General features: G+C 52.6%; 8 protein-coding genes across 8 annotated transcripts; 4 read left to right on the top strand and 4 right to left on the bottom strand.

Moving 5' to 3' along the window:
* Positions 1 to 894: 894 nt before the first annotated feature.
* AYO20_02521 (hypothetical protein) lies at positions 895 to 1,752 on the top strand (the record flags this gene model as incomplete). Its single annotated transcript, XM_022640825.1, has 1 exon — positions 895 to 1,752. The coding sequence occupies one exon, from the start codon at positions 895 to 897 to the stop codon at positions 1,750 to 1,752; it is 858 nt and encodes a 285-aa protein (XP_022503081.1).
* A 336-nt stretch (positions 1,753 to 2,088) lies between these two features.
* Positions 2,089 to 2,973, bottom strand: AYO20_02520 (hypothetical protein; the record flags this gene model as incomplete). Its single annotated transcript, XM_022640824.1, has 3 exons — positions 2,089 to 2,460; positions 2,539 to 2,604; positions 2,944 to 2,973. The coding sequence occupies 3 exons, from the start codon at positions 2,971 to 2,973 to the stop codon at positions 2,089 to 2,091; spliced, it is 468 nt and encodes a 155-aa protein (XP_022503080.1).
* A 1,385-nt stretch (positions 2,974 to 4,358) lies between these two features.
* Positions 4,359 to 4,988, top strand: AYO20_02519 (hypothetical protein; the record flags this gene model as incomplete). The annotated part of the gene is made up of 1 exon (XM_022640823.1): positions 4,359 to 4,988. The coding sequence occupies one exon, from the start codon at positions 4,359 to 4,361 to the stop codon at positions 4,986 to 4,988; it is 630 nt and encodes a 209-aa protein (XP_022503079.1).
* Positions 4,989 to 5,270: 282 nt separating this feature from the next.
* On the bottom strand, positions 5,271 to 6,534 carry AYO20_02518 (hypothetical protein; the record flags this gene model as incomplete). The annotated part of the gene is made up of 2 exons (XM_022640822.1): positions 5,271 to 6,160; positions 6,216 to 6,534. 2 exons carry the CDS (start codon positions 6,532 to 6,534, stop codon positions 5,271 to 5,273), a joined length of 1,209 nt encoding a protein of 402 aa, XP_022503078.1.
* A 394-nt stretch (positions 6,535 to 6,928) lies between these two features.
* On the top strand, positions 6,929 to 9,703 carry AYO20_02517 (hypothetical protein; the record flags this gene model as incomplete). Its single annotated transcript, XM_022640821.1, has 3 exons — positions 6,929 to 6,946; positions 6,999 to 7,111; positions 7,168 to 9,703. The coding sequence occupies 3 exons, from the start codon at positions 6,929 to 6,931 to the stop codon at positions 9,701 to 9,703; spliced, it is 2,667 nt and encodes an 888-aa protein (XP_022503077.1).
* A 442-nt stretch (positions 9,704 to 10,145) lies between these two features.
* Positions 10,146 to 11,999, top strand: AYO20_02516 (hypothetical protein; the record flags this gene model as incomplete). Its single annotated transcript, XM_022640820.1, has 1 exon — positions 10,146 to 11,999. One exon carries the CDS (start codon positions 10,146 to 10,148, stop codon positions 11,997 to 11,999), a length of 1,854 nt encoding a protein of 617 aa, XP_022503076.1.
* Positions 12,000 to 12,175: 176 nt separating this feature from the next.
* AYO20_02515 (hypothetical protein) lies at positions 12,176 to 13,648 on the bottom strand (the record flags this gene model as incomplete). Its single annotated transcript, XM_022640819.1, has 3 exons — positions 12,176 to 12,891; positions 12,958 to 13,395; positions 13,543 to 13,648. 3 exons carry the CDS (start codon positions 13,646 to 13,648, stop codon positions 12,176 to 12,178), a joined length of 1,260 nt encoding a protein of 419 aa, XP_022503075.1.
* Positions 13,649 to 14,524: 876 nt separating this feature from the next.
* Positions 14,525 to 16,189, bottom strand: AYO20_02514 (hypothetical protein; the record flags this gene model as incomplete). Its single annotated transcript, XM_022640818.1, has 1 exon — positions 14,525 to 16,189. The coding sequence occupies one exon, from the start codon at positions 16,187 to 16,189 to the stop codon at positions 14,525 to 14,527; it is 1,665 nt and encodes a 554-aa protein (XP_022503074.1).
* Positions 16,190 to 16,537: the final 348 nt, after the last annotated feature.

Here is a 16,537-nt window from a genome sequence, read left to right as displayed (position 1 = left end):
GCCGCGGCTGAATGCATCGTCTGCTACGGTGCAGATCGCCGAACCAGGAGTTGTATATTTAATTTTGGTAGGAGTTTTGGGGTCCTGGTGGTCAATGGTGCCTTATAGCTCTAGCCATTAGTATAGCGATCCTACAGGTAATGTGAGATACAAAATGTTAGGGGCAGAAGGCCCTGCATAGAGGGCAGTCTTTCTATTCGAGGTCGCGAATTCGCCCAGCCCAAGGGCATTTCGAAAGCGGATCGCCGATCCTGAGCCAGCAAAGTTGTTCCTTACATGTGTATTCAACACAAGCTTCGTTGGAGTCTATCGTGGGTTTGGTTCAGATGGTACTAGCGAGGTAAGCACATCAGGATGATGGAATCGCTGTTCGTGTCCACTTCTAGCGCAGCGGCGCTGAGGTATTTGTGTGGATCGCATGTTGCAGATTCGAGGACAAAGTTGTCCCAATTCACATTCGAAAAAGAGACTTCGAGGTCCTCGGAGGAACACGATGGTGGCGAGCTCTGTGAAAGGATGTAAAGCAAGCAATGAAGGAAGTTTGGAGGTTGGATTTGGACTCGCACGACTCGCAACATGACGCCTGATTGGGTCAAGCGAGATCGCCACAGTCTTAGCTGTTACGGAATTTCATTGGTGGATAAAGTGTGGCTGAGCCTATTTAGCGTGAGATTGATTGGTCAGGCTCTCAGGCACCGCAGCTCCCGATTACTCCGAGAAGGGCCATCTGCGTCACTATCACCGTCTGAGCCTCAACCCGCAATTTGTATTTCTGTCGCGCTTCTCACTTCTCTACACATCTCCCTGATTCCGCAGGCAGCTAGCAGTAGGCATTTAAATCTACAACCCTACCAACTTTGAACCTGTCCTACACTTTCTATCTTTACACTCAACATGTCCGCGCCAGCAGAACCCCCACCAACCTACGACCAGGCCACTGGCTCTTCGGCCACAACGTCCTCCAAACCACAGAAATCATCCCACCTAGAAGTGCCGTCTGCAAAGAATGGGATCCCAACAGAAGCCCGCCGCTCGATGGAGGACCTTCAGAGACCTTTACCCGAAGGGTGGGTACGGCAGTACGATCCCAAGGAGAACCACCAGTTCTTCGTGAACACAAATGTCGAGCCCCCCCAATCATACTGGGAGCACCCATTAGATATCCCCGAAGTCCTGAAGAGCTTGAGCACAGAGGAACGCGAAAGATTGCAAGAAGAAGAGGATAGGTTGAGAAGACAGGCACCACATTCCGCCGACCACTCCGAAGACGAACAATACCCACCAGAACTCCCGGCCCGGCCATCCTCCTCACAACAAGCCGGTCAAAAGAAGACCTTTGGCGAGAAACTGAAAGATAAAGTCACCGGCACAACTCACGAGGAACGTGTACGCAGTCGTGCGCAACGTGCAGAAGAAGAGAGACAATATTACGAAGCACATATGAGGTTGCGACAAGCTATGCAGCAAGCACAAATGACAGGTCAACCTCAGTTCTTCGCCAAAGACAGAGACGGCAAGAACATCTACGTGGAGCCTCCCGGGGGTCCGGGCTATGGATATGGCGGATACGGACCAAGGGGTTATGGTGTCAACCCTTATTCAAGCGGACCATATGCGGACCCCAACGCCAGATTTATTCGACCAGGCTATCCCTATAATCGTCCATACGGCGCTTATCCGGGAGGTGGATATGGATTGCCCATTGCGGGAGGGTTGCTTGGAGGGTTGCTTCTTGGTGGACTATTGTTCTAGGACCGCTTTTCAAGGATTCAGGGATGCGGTCACGGAAGGGCAGCTGGTTATTGTCATTGATCGAGACGAGGTTTACGAGGTTCGGCATTGCTTTTCATACTGATATCCTACCTAGCACTTCTTTATGCTTTATGCTTGATACAATCGAATGAATTGTTATCCCTTATGTCTGCTTCATCTTCCGAATCCATCTTTTCGCCATCATCTTTTCGCCATCGTTTCCCATATTCAATTCATGCGTTTTTATTTTGACATGAAATTTTGGCGGAAGAAGTACAAACCCAACAATACAGCGCGGCATATGTTCCACAGCACGTCTTGACCATTATTCACGTGTCAAGAGTAGCTGCAAATCATACAAACCACCACCTCGTTGAACGTCACCTTCGAGCCGTCGTCGTGAGTCGGTGCCAATGCCACGACATCACCAATACACGCGGACGCCCCTTCGCTGAGATTCACACCGCCGGTGTAGAAAGCGCATTCGGCCGAGGAGAACGCCGCAAGAGACGAATCGTGGACGTCGCTGGAAATCAGGGTGGCGCTCTTGAGGGGTTGGTCGAAGACCGTGGTGCCGCTGCCTCTGAGCGAGCCTGCAGGATCGCGCGAGAGCGAGTACGGGACAGTGAAGGGAACGGTGGTTCCGGTCGCGGTGGTCGCGGTGCCGATGGTGATGGAGGTCAGGCCGAGAGGGAGAGTGTCGTCTTGCTAGACGAGGATAGGAAAGGTGTCAGTGGCGCGATGAACATGGTAGGGTGATGGGGTCGGAACAGAGGGTTTTCCTACTCGGATGCGCAGCTTGGAACCGCAAATAGCCAATTGTGAGTCGTCTTCAGCGAGGTTATAGTCGATCTGGGTATGTGTGAGCTATATATTTTCAAAATTCAGTCAACAAGCCACAAATACTTGAGAGGGATGATACTCAGTGTTGGGAGCTGCATCGTTGGACTGACTGCTCTTGATTTATCTCGTACTGGCTATGCTTGAATGTATTTCCCACTATCGTTTCCAGCTACACTTCTTGTTCTGCCGTGGTAGTATGGCTAGAGTGTTGTATTTTTCCCCGGTTGGAGAGATTTCCCTGGTTCTATAATGAGACCAGTCTCCCACGGCAGCGATGCGGTGTGTCTGGGATAACACAATGGATATTACGGGGACGCTTTCCTGGCAAAAGGCAGCCTGCTGACCAACCTCCTGGCCACAGTCAGATGCAAAACCCATATTCGTTCCTTCCCGCATCTTGGTCAGCCTTATATTTCCAGCCTGAGAGGTCTAACATCTGCTTGGGAAGTGATTCTAGTTCTCAGAGCAACGAGGAGTTAGAGCTGCTAACAACTTTGTGTATTCCATGCTCAGCAACCACCACGGGCCAAATGTCCACGACGACTAAGATAGGTCGAGGGGTCAGTGGTAATGCATAGTCTTGCTTCCTTCGAATGTTTGGGATGATGGGATTGACTGAAGATGGAATTACAGGTGTCAGCATCTGACATGACGGACGGGCAGATTCGTTCCTAGTATACTTTCCAGTATCGATGTCATGGGAAATGCCGACATAGGACATAGGCTCATTCAAGGGAAAGACAACAGGCTCCGCTTACCCTGTGCGGAAAGTTCGAGGTTGCCAAGCTGGATGGCAGTGGATGGGGGATGTACAAGGCTGAGCCCCCTTAGACCACCAGCCTTGTGACCAGTGTGTAACGTCCTCTGATGAAAGCCATAAGTTACATTATTGGTCACGTCGCTTTGGTATGGTGAAATCCTCGAGAGAAAAGAACCTACCACATCGGGCTGCAGCAGGGGAGAGCGGAAGCATTCATATTGCCACAGAACGAGTGTCATCGAGCTGAAGGGTATATTTCACCTATCTGATTTCGTGGCTGGCGGGACCTAGTCGATTCTTTGGAAATGGCAGATGACTATACAATAAAGACAACACCGACCACTGGCTTGTCAAGCTTAGAGGTTTTGAGGAAATACATAATCTAGACAAATGACACTGTCTCTCAAACAGTCCCTGAATAGTTCTTCGTCCAGACTATTCTCGACAGAGACGCAGCCGCCATGATGGTCCCGTAAATAGACGCGAATAGAGGGACTAACAATACCTAATAATTGCAGAGTTGCCAATGTTCGTTAGCAACCCAAGGTGGACACTGCTGAACCCCAAAAGGGAGAGACGTCGTGTGGAGCAAACACGAGCGCGGATATCGGCGCGCCTTCCTGCTTAGAAAATTCTTGATTGCTATCGACCTGCAGCGACCCAGCCTTGAGGGGCAGTGGGCCGTTCACCTGGTAAAGAACAGAGAACCAGCACGACTTTCGCGTCATAGCTACACAGGGGGTGAGTTTGCTCAGAATACGGGAGCCTAGATTCATGCCATATATTCAGATATTCTTCTAAGTATCTCCCAATCTCTTCATACAAACGCCCTTTGGCTCCCTTCTAGCGCAATCGCTTCTCAACCAGTGCCAGCCTATACGAGATAGTTTACGTGGGATCACCGACTTGCTGGAAAGATGGGCGACTACACGGCCTTTTTCTATGGTAACTACCTCCTCCTTCCGCATTTCCCCTTCTGACCAAGGCATCAAAAGGCACGCTCATGGCCCCCGGCGTCCTCCACCGCGTTATCCATGGAACCCACACTCCAGAGGCATGGCAGAAAGACCTGATCACCGTGCGTCCCGCCATGCTGCAACACTACCGTCGACACAGAGTCAAACACGCAGACTACCCTGCTATCATACCTCATTCCGACTCCAGGGTGCGGGGGAGCCTGGTGACGGGACTGACGCAGGGTGACATCTACCGCCTGGACATCTTCGAGGGCAGCCAGTACAAGAGGGACGTGGTGAAGGTGCAAGTCCTGAAAGACGTGGAGCTGGATCAGGCTGCGCCCGAAGAAGACAGCAACGACCCGGAAGTCCTGGAAGAAGTCGAAGCACAAACATATGTATGGCTGGAAGGTGAAGAGACGTTGGAGCCGCAAGAGTGGGACTTCGAAGCGTTCAAACGAGACAAGATGCGTGCTTGGATGGGCATCGAGGAGGACGAGGAAGTCGAGATCGATGAGGGCTTTGCGGATGTGGACAGAGCTGTTGCAGAGGGCGACTTCTCGCAGACAGAAGGCAAGACAAAAGAGAATGGAGCGACCACACCGAAGCGTGATCCAATGGGCGGGAGAGGGGCCAACGGGCATATCACGCAGCAGTTGAAGGATGCAGGTGTGTAGAATTCACGGCAGCGCAAGAAGAACACGGATATACTCAAGATACCACGCGGCGTCATTACCACCTACGATAGAAGATAGAAAATCTCCCGCCACAAAAGAAAGATCTGACATTAGAAAGGTATTTTCGTAGCAATGCTAATCTCTGAAAGAGCTCCACGCTTTGAGCACACTCACAATCCCACAGCACAGCACCTGAAGCAAAGAATTGCCAGAACCCTTGCTCCTGGCCCAACGTAGCCGACCCCCCAGTCAAGTTTAGTTGATTTCCAGTCCGGAACTCGCCTAGCGACGACCATGGCTTCTCACGGCACTGCCTTGCATCTGTTCCAATTCCTGCTCTAGCTGTTTGATTGCAGCGTGAGTCGCCTCTAGATCCTTGTTCAAGCGATCTCTTTCGCCAATCAACTTCTGCTCCCATGCTCTGAATCGCTGTTCCTCTACCTTGACCTGCTCGGTGAACCTCTTCCGCAGTGCCTCTTCCTCTTCCTTGAACTTGGGGTTGTCCAATTTTCTCGGCCTGGCTTCACCAAACTTTCGTGTCTCCATCTGCTGCGCACGGTAGGCTTCATAGTGGTTCTCTTCAGTGGTGTGAATGAGGTCGAGCATGTGGGTACGAATGAGGATTGATCGGAGTTTCTTGAAATCGCAGTGCTCTTCGTTCTCCACTTCGGCCACACCCCAAGCGTATTGTCGGCCTTTCACAATGCGCGCATCCGTGGTCTTGACATCCTTCTCGCTACCGATTACGGCAAAAGGCATGGCGGCCATAAGTGCACGGGCATGTTGTGCTGCAGCTTCGTCATCATCTTCGATAGGGGGTTGGTAAATTTTGATGCCCTGTGCTTCGATGACAGCTCGAATGCGGTGCTTGAAGCGGGCCAGATCAGCAGGAGAGAGTGTATCAGCCTTTGCGACAACTGGAATCAAGTTGACACGTGTGCATAGCCGCTTCATGACCTCAATGTCCAGGGGTTTCAAGGTATGGCCGGTAGGTCGAATGAAGTAGAGGCAGGCATGGACACGGAGGTCGATCTTGTCTTGTCGCCGAGGTTGTTGCTCTTGCAACATGTAGGATTCATGCTGGTCATCGAGAAATTCAATGATAGGCATCCAGGAGTCGCGATTGTTGACATAGTCGCCGAAGCCAGGTGTGTCAATGACGGTGAGACGAACTAGCAGATTGATTAGACTGGTGTCATAGCTGGATGCGCTATATCTGAAATGTACCTTTGAAGAACTTCTCTTCCAGTTCAGCTTTTGTGATTTCAATCTCCACTGTCTTGTCAACCTGCTTTGCATGGCGCCTCTTGTGATCTTGGTAGTTCTTGATGGTGGTGGAGAAGAGAGTATTGATGAAGGTGGTTTTGCCTAAGCCTGACTCGCCAGCGACCTGAATAACAGTTAGTATCCGACCAGCGTACTGGGAAGACATTGGTTCTACCATGATAGTGAAAGCGGCGCCTCTCTTTGCGACGATCTTGTGTCGCTGGTTAGGCAAATTGGCAATGCCAATGGGCGATGGAGACTCCGCTGCAGCTGGAGCCATCTTGGTCGCAGATTTTGAGGAGAGATAATCAAGTAGAAAGACCCGGCACAGGAGATGATGACAATAACACCAGTAATCAGAGTCCGACTGAAAAAACGATGAAGAGAATGAAAAATGGAGGACTGCAGTTTCAAATTGACAACGTGGTTCGTGGTTAGGGGTTTCCTTAATTGACCCTCGCAGAAAGTGTAGGGACAAGTCGCGCCCCTGAAACGCCAATTTTCACTAGCAGGCTTGCCCCAGATCACGGCGTGCGCTTAACCATAAGCGTCCTAGTTCCGGAGAAAATCAATCATTTTCTCCGATAACTTTTTTTTCGAAGCCGCATTTTGGTAGATGGTAAACTGGGAATTGTGTATACATGCGCCGACCTGGACTGCACAGCCATGAGACAATGAAGACGGAATTCAAGGTTCGTAGGACAGACTCCTAGTCGATGCCATCACTCTAATACTCTGTCACAGTTTTCAAACCTCTTGGGTACTGTCTACCGTCAAGGCAACCTTGTCTTCACACCGGACGGCAACTCTCTGCTCTCACCAGTCGGCAATCGTATCACTGTGTTTAATTTAACAAAGTGAGAAACCCTCCATAGGATAGTCGTGAACTTGAAACTAACATATTATCGCGCAGGAACACTAGTTACACCTTCCCCTTCGCCCACCGAAAGAACATTACCCACCTCGATCTTTCCCCAGATGGAAACCTCCTCCTCACTATTGACGAAGATGGCCGCGCAATACTATCTATCTTCTCCAGAAGAATCGCGATATACCATTTCTCCTTTAAGTCGCCGGTAACATCATTGGCGTTTGCTCCAGACGGTCGTCATTTCGTGGTGGGGATTGGCAGAAAGATTCAGGCATGGCGGACACCTTCCACCCCCGGCGGAAATGCTGACGGGGACCTCGAATTCGCGCCATTCATTCTTCATCGCGAATACGGAGGCCACTTTGACGATGTCAGACATTTGAGTTGGTCGGGCGACTCACGGTTCTTCCTCAGTGCATCCAAGGACCTTACCGCACGCATATGGAGTTTGGACCCAGAGGAAGGGTTCGAGCCGACGGTCCTCTCAGGCCATAGACAGCAAGTCAGGGGCGTCTGGTTCTCCGCCGACCAGGAGTCTATCTTCACAATAAGCGAAGACGGGGCGCTTTTCCGCTGGGAATATATGGCCAGCCAGCAAGCCGACAACGACGAGTCGATAGAGCCGATTGATGAGAGGTGGCGAATTGTACAGAGGGACTATTTCATGCAGAACGCAAAACTGAAGTGCGCTTCATACCATCCATCGACCAATTTGCTGACTGCCTGCTTCGACAATGGCCTTTTTTCCTTGTATGAAACTCCGTCCTTTTCGAACATCCATAGCCTGTCGATGGCATCTTCACCCATTTCAACGGTAACCATCAACAAAACGGGGGAATGGCTGGCCTTCGGCTCCTCTAAGACCGGGCAATTACTTGTATGGGAGTATACTTCCGAGTCAAACATCCTCAAGCAGTCTTCTCATCTTGACACAATGACGACTTTGACGTATTCTCCAGATTCTAGTCGCATCATTACTGGTGCTGACGACGGGTTAATCAAAGTTTGGGATGTCTCATCTGGCTTCCACATTGCGACCTTCTCGGAACATAACTCTGCTGTCACCGCATCTGCATACTCGAAACGAGGCAACATTCTTTTTACTTCATCTCTAGACGGGTCCGTTCGAGCATGGGACATGTTGAGATATCGAAACTTTAGGACTTTCACCGCTCCTCAAAGACTCTCCTTCTCCTGTCTAGCCGTTGACCCTTCTGCGGAGGTCGTCTGCGCCGCGTCCCACGACTCCTTTGACATTCATCTATGGTCCGTGCAGACCGGAGCTCTCCTCGATCGACTAGCAGGCCATGAAGGACCGATATCGACGCTAGCGTTTACTCCAGATGGGCGCCATCTCGTCTCGGGGTCCTGGGATCACACCATACGAGTATGGTCTGTGTTCGACCGATCCCAGTCGTCGGAAACATTACAACTCATGTCGGACCTACTTTGTATTGCAGTTCGGCCTGACTCTGCACAAATCGCGGCTTCCACACTTGATGGGCAGCTTACCTTTTGGAATTTGAATACTTCGATACAAGAATCTGGTTTTGACGGTCGCCGAGACGTCAGCGGAGGTCGAACATTGACTTCCCGGCGTACAGCAGCTTCAACCCCTGGAACGAAATCATTCAACTCGATTGTATATTCCGCGGACGGAAGCTGCCTTCTCGCAGCTGGAAACAGCAAATACATCTGTCTGTACTCGGTTAGCACGCTGACACTGATCAAGAAATTCACCATCTCCATCAACCTGAGTCTGGATGGCACACAAGAATTTTTGAATTCAGCAGCTATCATGTCCAATGGCCTTCCCAAAGACATGCTGGATACAGAAGGCGAGGCGAGTGACCTCGAAGATCGCATCGACCGTACCCTTCCAGGTGCCAAGCGTGGAAGAGATGCGACGGCAAGGACTATTCGTCCAGAGGTCAGGGTCGCTGATGTCGAGTTTGCACCTACTGGAAGGAGTTTCTGCGCGGCCAGCACCGAAGGGCTCTTAATTTACAGCCTCGACAATGTGGGAATGGAAGATTTTGATCCATTTGATCTCGATATCGACGTTACTCCGCAGAATGTTCGAGCTATCCTTGCCCAAGACGAGCCCGAGTATCTCAAGGCTCTGATCATGGCATTCAGACTCAACGACAAGCCTCTGCTCCGACAGGCGTACGAGGCAGTTCCATATGGGTCGGTGCCGTTGCTTGTCCGTGAATTACCCAAAGTATATCTTGGGAAATTGTTGATGCTCATTGCCCAGCAAATGGAGAGTCACCCTCACTTGGAGTTTGCACTTCGTTGGCTGGGCGAGATACTGAGTGTCCACGGTCGATACATCAAGGAGAGGCATGGCGAATTCGCAGCCGAGCTTCGCTCAATCCTTCGCGGAGTTGACAGCAGAGGGAAAACAGTCCGCAGTCTCAGTGAACGGAATGTCTTTGAGATTGAATTCTTGTGCCAACAGCCTAAAGGGGGCAACCAACTGATGTCGACAAATCTGTATCAACACAACCACCACCCAAATGGGGGAACGGTCAACGCTGAGGATGGTGAGGCGGAATGGATTGGCTTGGATTGATTCTTCCTTTTGACTATTGTTTACACAATGATACCCACGAGTGAAGTGACATGAATAGATGCACATAGTCTCGAATGCGCCAGTAGCCTCGGGCGAAAGAGACATGATATCAACCAAAGCTCTCGATTAAATCGCATATTTGCCGTTTCTAGCACATCTTTAGAGATGCTTGTCATTGACCATCCACAAACGAGGCACCTTGACTCTGGCCCCGAGGCTCTGAATGATTCCCAGTTGTGAGGCTGAGGCCCCTTTTGCCCGTGTTAATTCACCTCGTTAAAATGCTCTTAGCGCCTTGGCATTGAAGTTACTTTCAATTTTCTGCACTGAACGAGGAGGATTTGATGTGACAAGGTTGCACGACACAAAATGGACCGACCTTCCAGGAACTTCCGACCCAGAAGACTCGATGTGTACAGATGTTGATGAAGCCTGAACAATGATGGGAGCTCTTCCAGACCGGGGAACAGGACTCCGGCTACCCCTTGATCCGGCATGGACATCTGAGGACGAATACATCCAGTCTGTGCTGAACTTCGCAACGAGTTCCGACCTCTTTCGAAATCTCTGTGGCGGTGTCCACATCCTTGATTTCCTGACGCGAGAACCGGACCTCTATGAAACGGTCCTGCCTCTGGAATGGCGCGACTGGTTCGACAAGGTGGAGATTGACGATGTTCTCGACCTGCTTCTGAGAAATGACTTGGAAGAATACGCCCAAGTGTCGTCAGCTACTTCTGATCCAAGCCACTCTCCCCCAACAACCCTGCTGGAGTATGTGCATACAGTCCGAAAACACTGCCTTCGCAGACACTTCACTCCCGTCTCAGACGAAGTTTCAGACGTGCCGAGACAGGTCTGCGTGGGCATGAACACCAAGAAGGTCCATGAAGTGACGAATTTCGCCGCATATGTGGCTAGACTCTCCAAAGATGTCTCACAACGACTCCAAGAACCCATCTCAGTTGTCGATTTTGGCTCTGGGCAGAACTACCTGGGCCGAACGCTGGCGTCTCCACCATACAACCAGCATGTGGTGGCCATAGAGAGAAAACATCACAACATTACCGGCGCTAGGTCGATGGACGTCCATGCGAAACTGGCGCAGAAGGAGAAGATCATGCGTAATAAGAAAGAATGGAAACGGCAGATGGGACGGAAGGATGAGATGTCTACCCCTCCTCTTGTCTCGGAGGAACTTAACTCGGAGCCATCACCCATACCGGAGATGTTCGCGGCGGCAAAGATCCTGGAGAAAACGGACCTCGATCCAGACAGCGGGTCAATGACGTATATTGAACACGACGTCAAGGACGGACATCTCGAGAATATCCTTTACCCGTTAGAGGCTCCTCAAAAGTTGAACGAAGGACACCCTGAAAATGTCGAAGCTCCTACTGCAACGAAAACAACAAATGGACTCGTTGACAAAAGCAAGGAAAGGCCGAAAGCCATGGTCATCTCGCTCCACTCCTGCGGCAATCTTTCTCACCACGCGCTGCGTTCTCTGACTCTTAATCCCAGCGTCTGCGCTGTCGCCGTAATAGGCTGCTGCTACAACTTGGTCACCGAGCGACTTGGGCCCGCAACATATAAGCTCCCACAACTGCGCCCGAATCACCCGCGGCTGGAGGCCACGGGCTCGGCATATGACCCACATGGATTCCCAATGTCCCGCACTTTGGAGGACTTCCAGGACGCCGACGGCGGGCGAGGGGTAAGGCTGAACATCACGGCGCGGATGATGGCCGTGCAGGCGCCGTACAACTGGGGTCCCTCGGACAGCGAGGCCTTCTTCCGGCGGCACTTCTACCGCACGCTGCTGCAGAAGATCCTGCTCGACCTTGGCGTGGTCAAGCAGTGTCGCGACCCGGGCAAGCAGGAGGTCGCTGGGGGCAGCATCACGGGGCGAAACGAGGCCGGCACGCCTCTCATCATTGGCTCGCTTCGGAAAGCCTGCTTCACAAGCTTCCGGGCCTACGTGAATGGCGCGCTGGAGAAGCTGAAGGCCGATCCCATCGACGGGCCCATGGTGGAAGCCCTAACCAAAGACAAACTCACCGACGAGGTGATTGACGACTACGAGCGACGTTTCTCATACGCGAAGAAGAACTTGGCCGTCATCTGGAGCCTCATGGCTTTCAGCGCCGGTGTCGTCGAGAGCATCATCGTCACGGACCGCTGGCTCTTTCTGCGAGAGCAGCCGGATATAGCGGACTGCTGGGTCGATATTGTCTTCAACTACAAGCAAAGCCCGCGGAATTTTGTGGTCGTGGGCATCAAGAATCAGAAATGAGAGAGTTTAGGCTCTTACTCAACCGTCACATGAATTCAGTTTCTAGAATTGGCAGGGATCTAGGACTCAAAAGATGTCTATCCGGCTGACAGAAACGAGGATGGGCACAAGCTGATAACAAAGACCTCGCACAATATGTCAGTCACCTCCAAGCACCAACGAATCCCTCGCTCACTCTACAGCTTCGTGATCGGCGTGACACCCTCCAAAAACCCACCTTTCACCACCGCCGAGATCAACTGGTTCGCAATTGCCGTTGGAGGCGGTAATCTCAACCCGCCCTCCTTGTACCCCTCTGGGGGCGGATCACCGAGCCCGCTTGTCCCGTTCTGGAGAGCCTCTTGAACCTCCTCCAACGTGAACCATTTCGCCATTTCCAATTCGGGATCGTACTCCAAGCGGATCGCCTCGTCCTCCGGCGACGCCGCCTGCGCAATGGCACCAATCATCAAGTTCGCCGGGTACGGCCAGGGCTGGGTGGAATGCACGAGGACGCGCGACAGTACGACTCCGGACTCCTCCCAGACTTCGCGACGGACGGCGTCCTCGACACTCTCGGCTGGCTCAATGAAGCCCGCGAGTGTGGAAAACCAGTGGGGTGGCCAGCGCTTTTGTCGGCCCAGGAGGAGGCGTTTGCTGTCGTGGCTGAGGACGGCGACGATGACGGTGGGATCGGTGCGGGGGAACGTCAGGTTCGAGAGCGTGGTCCGGGTAGTGCAAGGTTCGCGCTCCTGGGGGGTTTCGGCTTTATCGGTGGGGGGACAGACTCTTTTGGCGCCGGCGTGCGTGGAGAGGGTTCTATGACCACACGTGCCGCAGAAGGTGTTGCGGTAGTTCCAGTCGAGATAGTGGCGGCCCTGAGCGTACTGGGCAGCTTTTGATTTTTCACACCCTGAGGTCAGCACGCGGCCACGGAGGGGGGAAGTTTTTCGGCCAGGGTATCACTTGACAAACTCACCAATGTCGGCCGGGAAACTCATGGCCCGCATCCCCTCACTAAACTTGAGCCCATTTGCCGTAAACGACTCGATCAACTCGTTGGCCTCCTTCTCATATGTCTTCTTGGGCGTGATGTCCACGGCCCAGTGCGGCGCACCCGTGAAATTCTTGTACGAGTAGCCGTCGGTGACCTTCTCGTCCAGCCCCAGAAAGACCACCTGGGGGATATCTATGCTCGAGTCGAAGTCGGCGATGATGTCCTTTTCGGGCCGCGCGAACGGGTTCTCGGGGAGGATGGTCTTGATCTCGTCGTAGGTCGCAAAGTGGATCTCGGTAGGGGACTTGACCAGCGGGGAGAGGGTCTTGAAGACGAGGAAGCGCGCCGACGGGTGCGCAAACGCGCCGGCGAGGAAAGGGTAGTCTTCGCGGAGGAACGAGACGCGGTTGATTGGCGATCCTACCGCAAAGAAATGAGAAGAAACAAAATGTCAGGATCCCTTGGGTCAGAGAAGAGAGAGAGAGAGAATGATTCAAAGAGGGCTGTCCAACTCGAGATAGAGACTCTACTCGTCATTGCAAGCGTGTGGGAGGAAGTCCTGCTCACCTCCGAAATAATTCGTCACCTCCTTTCCGAACTTGCGCCCGAGCGCAGAGTCGCGCTCGAGGTGTGCCGGAGTGGGTAGTTCTGGGTGCGGGATGGCGGCGGCCATGTTGCTCAGCTCGGTGACGATGTGAGGAGCTCGGACGCCTGAATGAGCAAATCTGTGGTGCCCGACGCAACAACGGAGTACCAGTCTATGTCGTATGCATAGAGAGGGAGTCCTGATCATATACAAAAACAAAAAGGGAAGAAGAAAAAACGCAAAGCAGAAGTTGTCGATGTGTGTGCGTGGATGAGAGGATGAGAAATCGAGGAGAGGGGAATGGGAGATGTGGGAGACGAAACGAACGGGTCTCCCCGAAACGAGTAAGTCTCAGTTCAGTCAGTCAGTTAATGCTTGTTGTGCGCATTTCCGAGATCCTCTAAGGGGTCGTTAGAGCTTCGATTTTCGAGAAAGATCCCCCCCCGGACCCAACAGCGACCCCTCGATTACACTGATGGTCGCGCAATCGACTTGATTGATTTGTCTGCCTCGGGTTTCGGGTCAACCATGCGTCCATTGAAAGTGGCTGCGCGGGACCATGGAGAGTTTGACCCCTCACACGTGATGATAAGAGATCATCTCTGTGACCGGTATCGGATTCCCAGCCGAGCGGAATCCTTGGCAGGATACCTTAGCTGGCAATATTTCTAAATTGCTAGTCCGATGTGTCCTACCCTGTCGCCAGGGCATTCTTTGTCCTGCATTCTTGGTTTGGAACTATGATGCACGGTCGCCTTGTCGCCATCTTTCACCACCTAGCCTGGTATCGAACCAAGGTGAGCCGCCTGGTGTTCCCCTTCAAATGGCATCGAAAGGGCCAAGTGAAGTGTGGTTTAGAAGAGAGTGGTCTACGCGACAAGATGGCTTCTTACGTGTTGTTGAGGACGTTAAAACGCTTATAACTGTGCTATCTCTCATTGACCCTCATCGATACATAGCAACTCAGATCTCAGATTTGCTCGGTTCTCGCCAAGGGGATTCTCGCTGGCTCAACACGAACCCTTCAAACCCATTCTCGATACATTCGTCGATGGCCTTGCGGTAGCTAGGCAACCCGGCAACATAATTCAGAGACTCGCGTGGCTTTCCTGGGATGTTGCCGCCCATGTACCAGCTCGTTTCGTTCTTGGGAATCAGGGTCAAATTGGCGTCGTCGTTGGTGGTCTTGCCCCATTTGGCCTCGGCGTCGCGGGTCGCGTCGATCCGTGTCTGGTTGTTCTGCTTCATGGCCTCGAGGGTCTTGATGATCCAGTCGCCCTGGATCTCGGAGATGGTGGGCCCGATGGCGAACGCGGTCGGACTCTGCGGGCCGTACATGAACAGCATGTTGGGGAAGCCGGACGTCGCCATGCCCAAAAATGTCCGGGAGCCGTTTGCCCAGTCGTCCTTGAGTGAGAGGCCGTCGGTGCCCTTGATGTCTATCCGCGTGAAGCTGCCCGTCACAGCGTCAAACCCGGTCGCGAGGACGAGGATGTCCAAGTCGTATTCTTTCCCATCAGCCGTGCGCAGTCCAGTCGGTGTGATCTCCTCAATCGGGTTCTTCTTCAGGGGCACCAGGTTGACATGTGGCAGATTGTATACCTCGTAGTAGTCTTGCTCCAGAGATGGACGCTTGGTGCCGAAGGGATGGGGTGGCTTCTCGGGGGCCAGGTTTTCTTTTAGCTCGGGGTCGTCCTTGGTTATTCTCGCCCGGACCTTGTCACGCCAGAAGTTGTACATCAACGTGTTGACCTCCTCGTTGCCCATGAGGTCGCTGTAATTGCCGAGCCAGGGGTTGAACCCTCCTTTCTTCCAGAGAGACTCCCAAAACCTCAGCCTCTCAGCCTCGTCGTCTTCCAATCCCTTACGTGGGTCCGGGTTATAGTCCCATCCAGCATAGGTTTGCTTCATGAGTTTAAACAAATCCCCGTATCCCTTCTTCTTGGCCATTTGCAGCTCCACGTTGAGCTTCTGCTGGCCCATGGGCATAGAGTAGTTTGGCGTCCGTTGGAAGACGGTGAGCTCCTTGGTGACCCTCCCGATCTCCTGAATCACTTGAACACCGCTGGCGCCGGTTCCAATGACACCAACACGCTTGCCCCTAAAGTCAATCCCACCCTTTGGCCATCGAGCGGTGTGACAAGCGATGCCCTGGAACGTTTCCAATCCCTTGAGGGGAGGAACGTAGATCTTGGCTGCAAACCCCGTTGCGAGAAGCAGGAACCTCGTCACGGCTTGAGTGTCGTTGTTGGTGTGCACGAGCCATTTCCGCTCCTTCTCATTCCACTCGGCGCCCGTCACCCGCGTGCCGAACAGGATGTCCTTGCTCAGATCCCACTTCTTGTCGACGTACTTGAAATACTCGGTGAGTTCCTTCTGGCCCGGAAAGGCCTCGTTCCAGTTCCAGTCAGCCCAGAGCTCTGGGTCCGAGAACTCGTAAAACGGCGCGCTGGTGTCGACGCGGGCACCGGGGTACGAGTTGTGCCACCATACACCGCCGAGGCCTTCTCCCTCTTCGAATAACTTGACGTTATAGCCGAGTTTGCGCAGGTTGCGAAGAAGGTAGCACCCACCAAATCCTCCACCCACAATGATCGCGTCGTATTCTTTCACGCCGTTTTGAGCCATACTGGCGCCCTTTTTTTCTTTCTAAGAACCGAAAAAAGCTTTACTTTGAAAGGTATTCCGGTAAAGTGGCACAGGCGCAAGAATTTCGGTCCCGGTTCCTGGGACGAGAGAGGGTATTAATCAAGACATCAAGTGTCGACCAGTTAACCATGACTCGAGGTTCTCCTACATTGCATGATCTTTTTGAATTCCCGTGAAACGATCACCTTTCCCAACGCCCAAACACGCGGGGAATCACCCGATTCCCTCGGGAATGAATGGCCGTCAGTGTAGAGAGCCTGGTCTCGGCCACCGCTACCCGTAACTGGGGATAACAGGTTCTAATAGTATAGAGCGCTTGGCTCCAGT

The sequence above is a fragment of the Fonsecaea nubica genome (assembly GCF_001646965.1).
Source record: "Fonsecaea nubica strain CBS 269.64 chromosome Unknown Scaff11, whole genome shotgun sequence".
NCBI lineage: Eukaryota > Fungi > Ascomycota > Eurotiomycetes > Chaetothyriales > Herpotrichiellaceae > Fonsecaea > Fonsecaea nubica.
The sequence above is the reverse complement of the archived record's forward strand: the minus strand, read 5'-3'. Positions and strand labels throughout refer to the sequence as shown.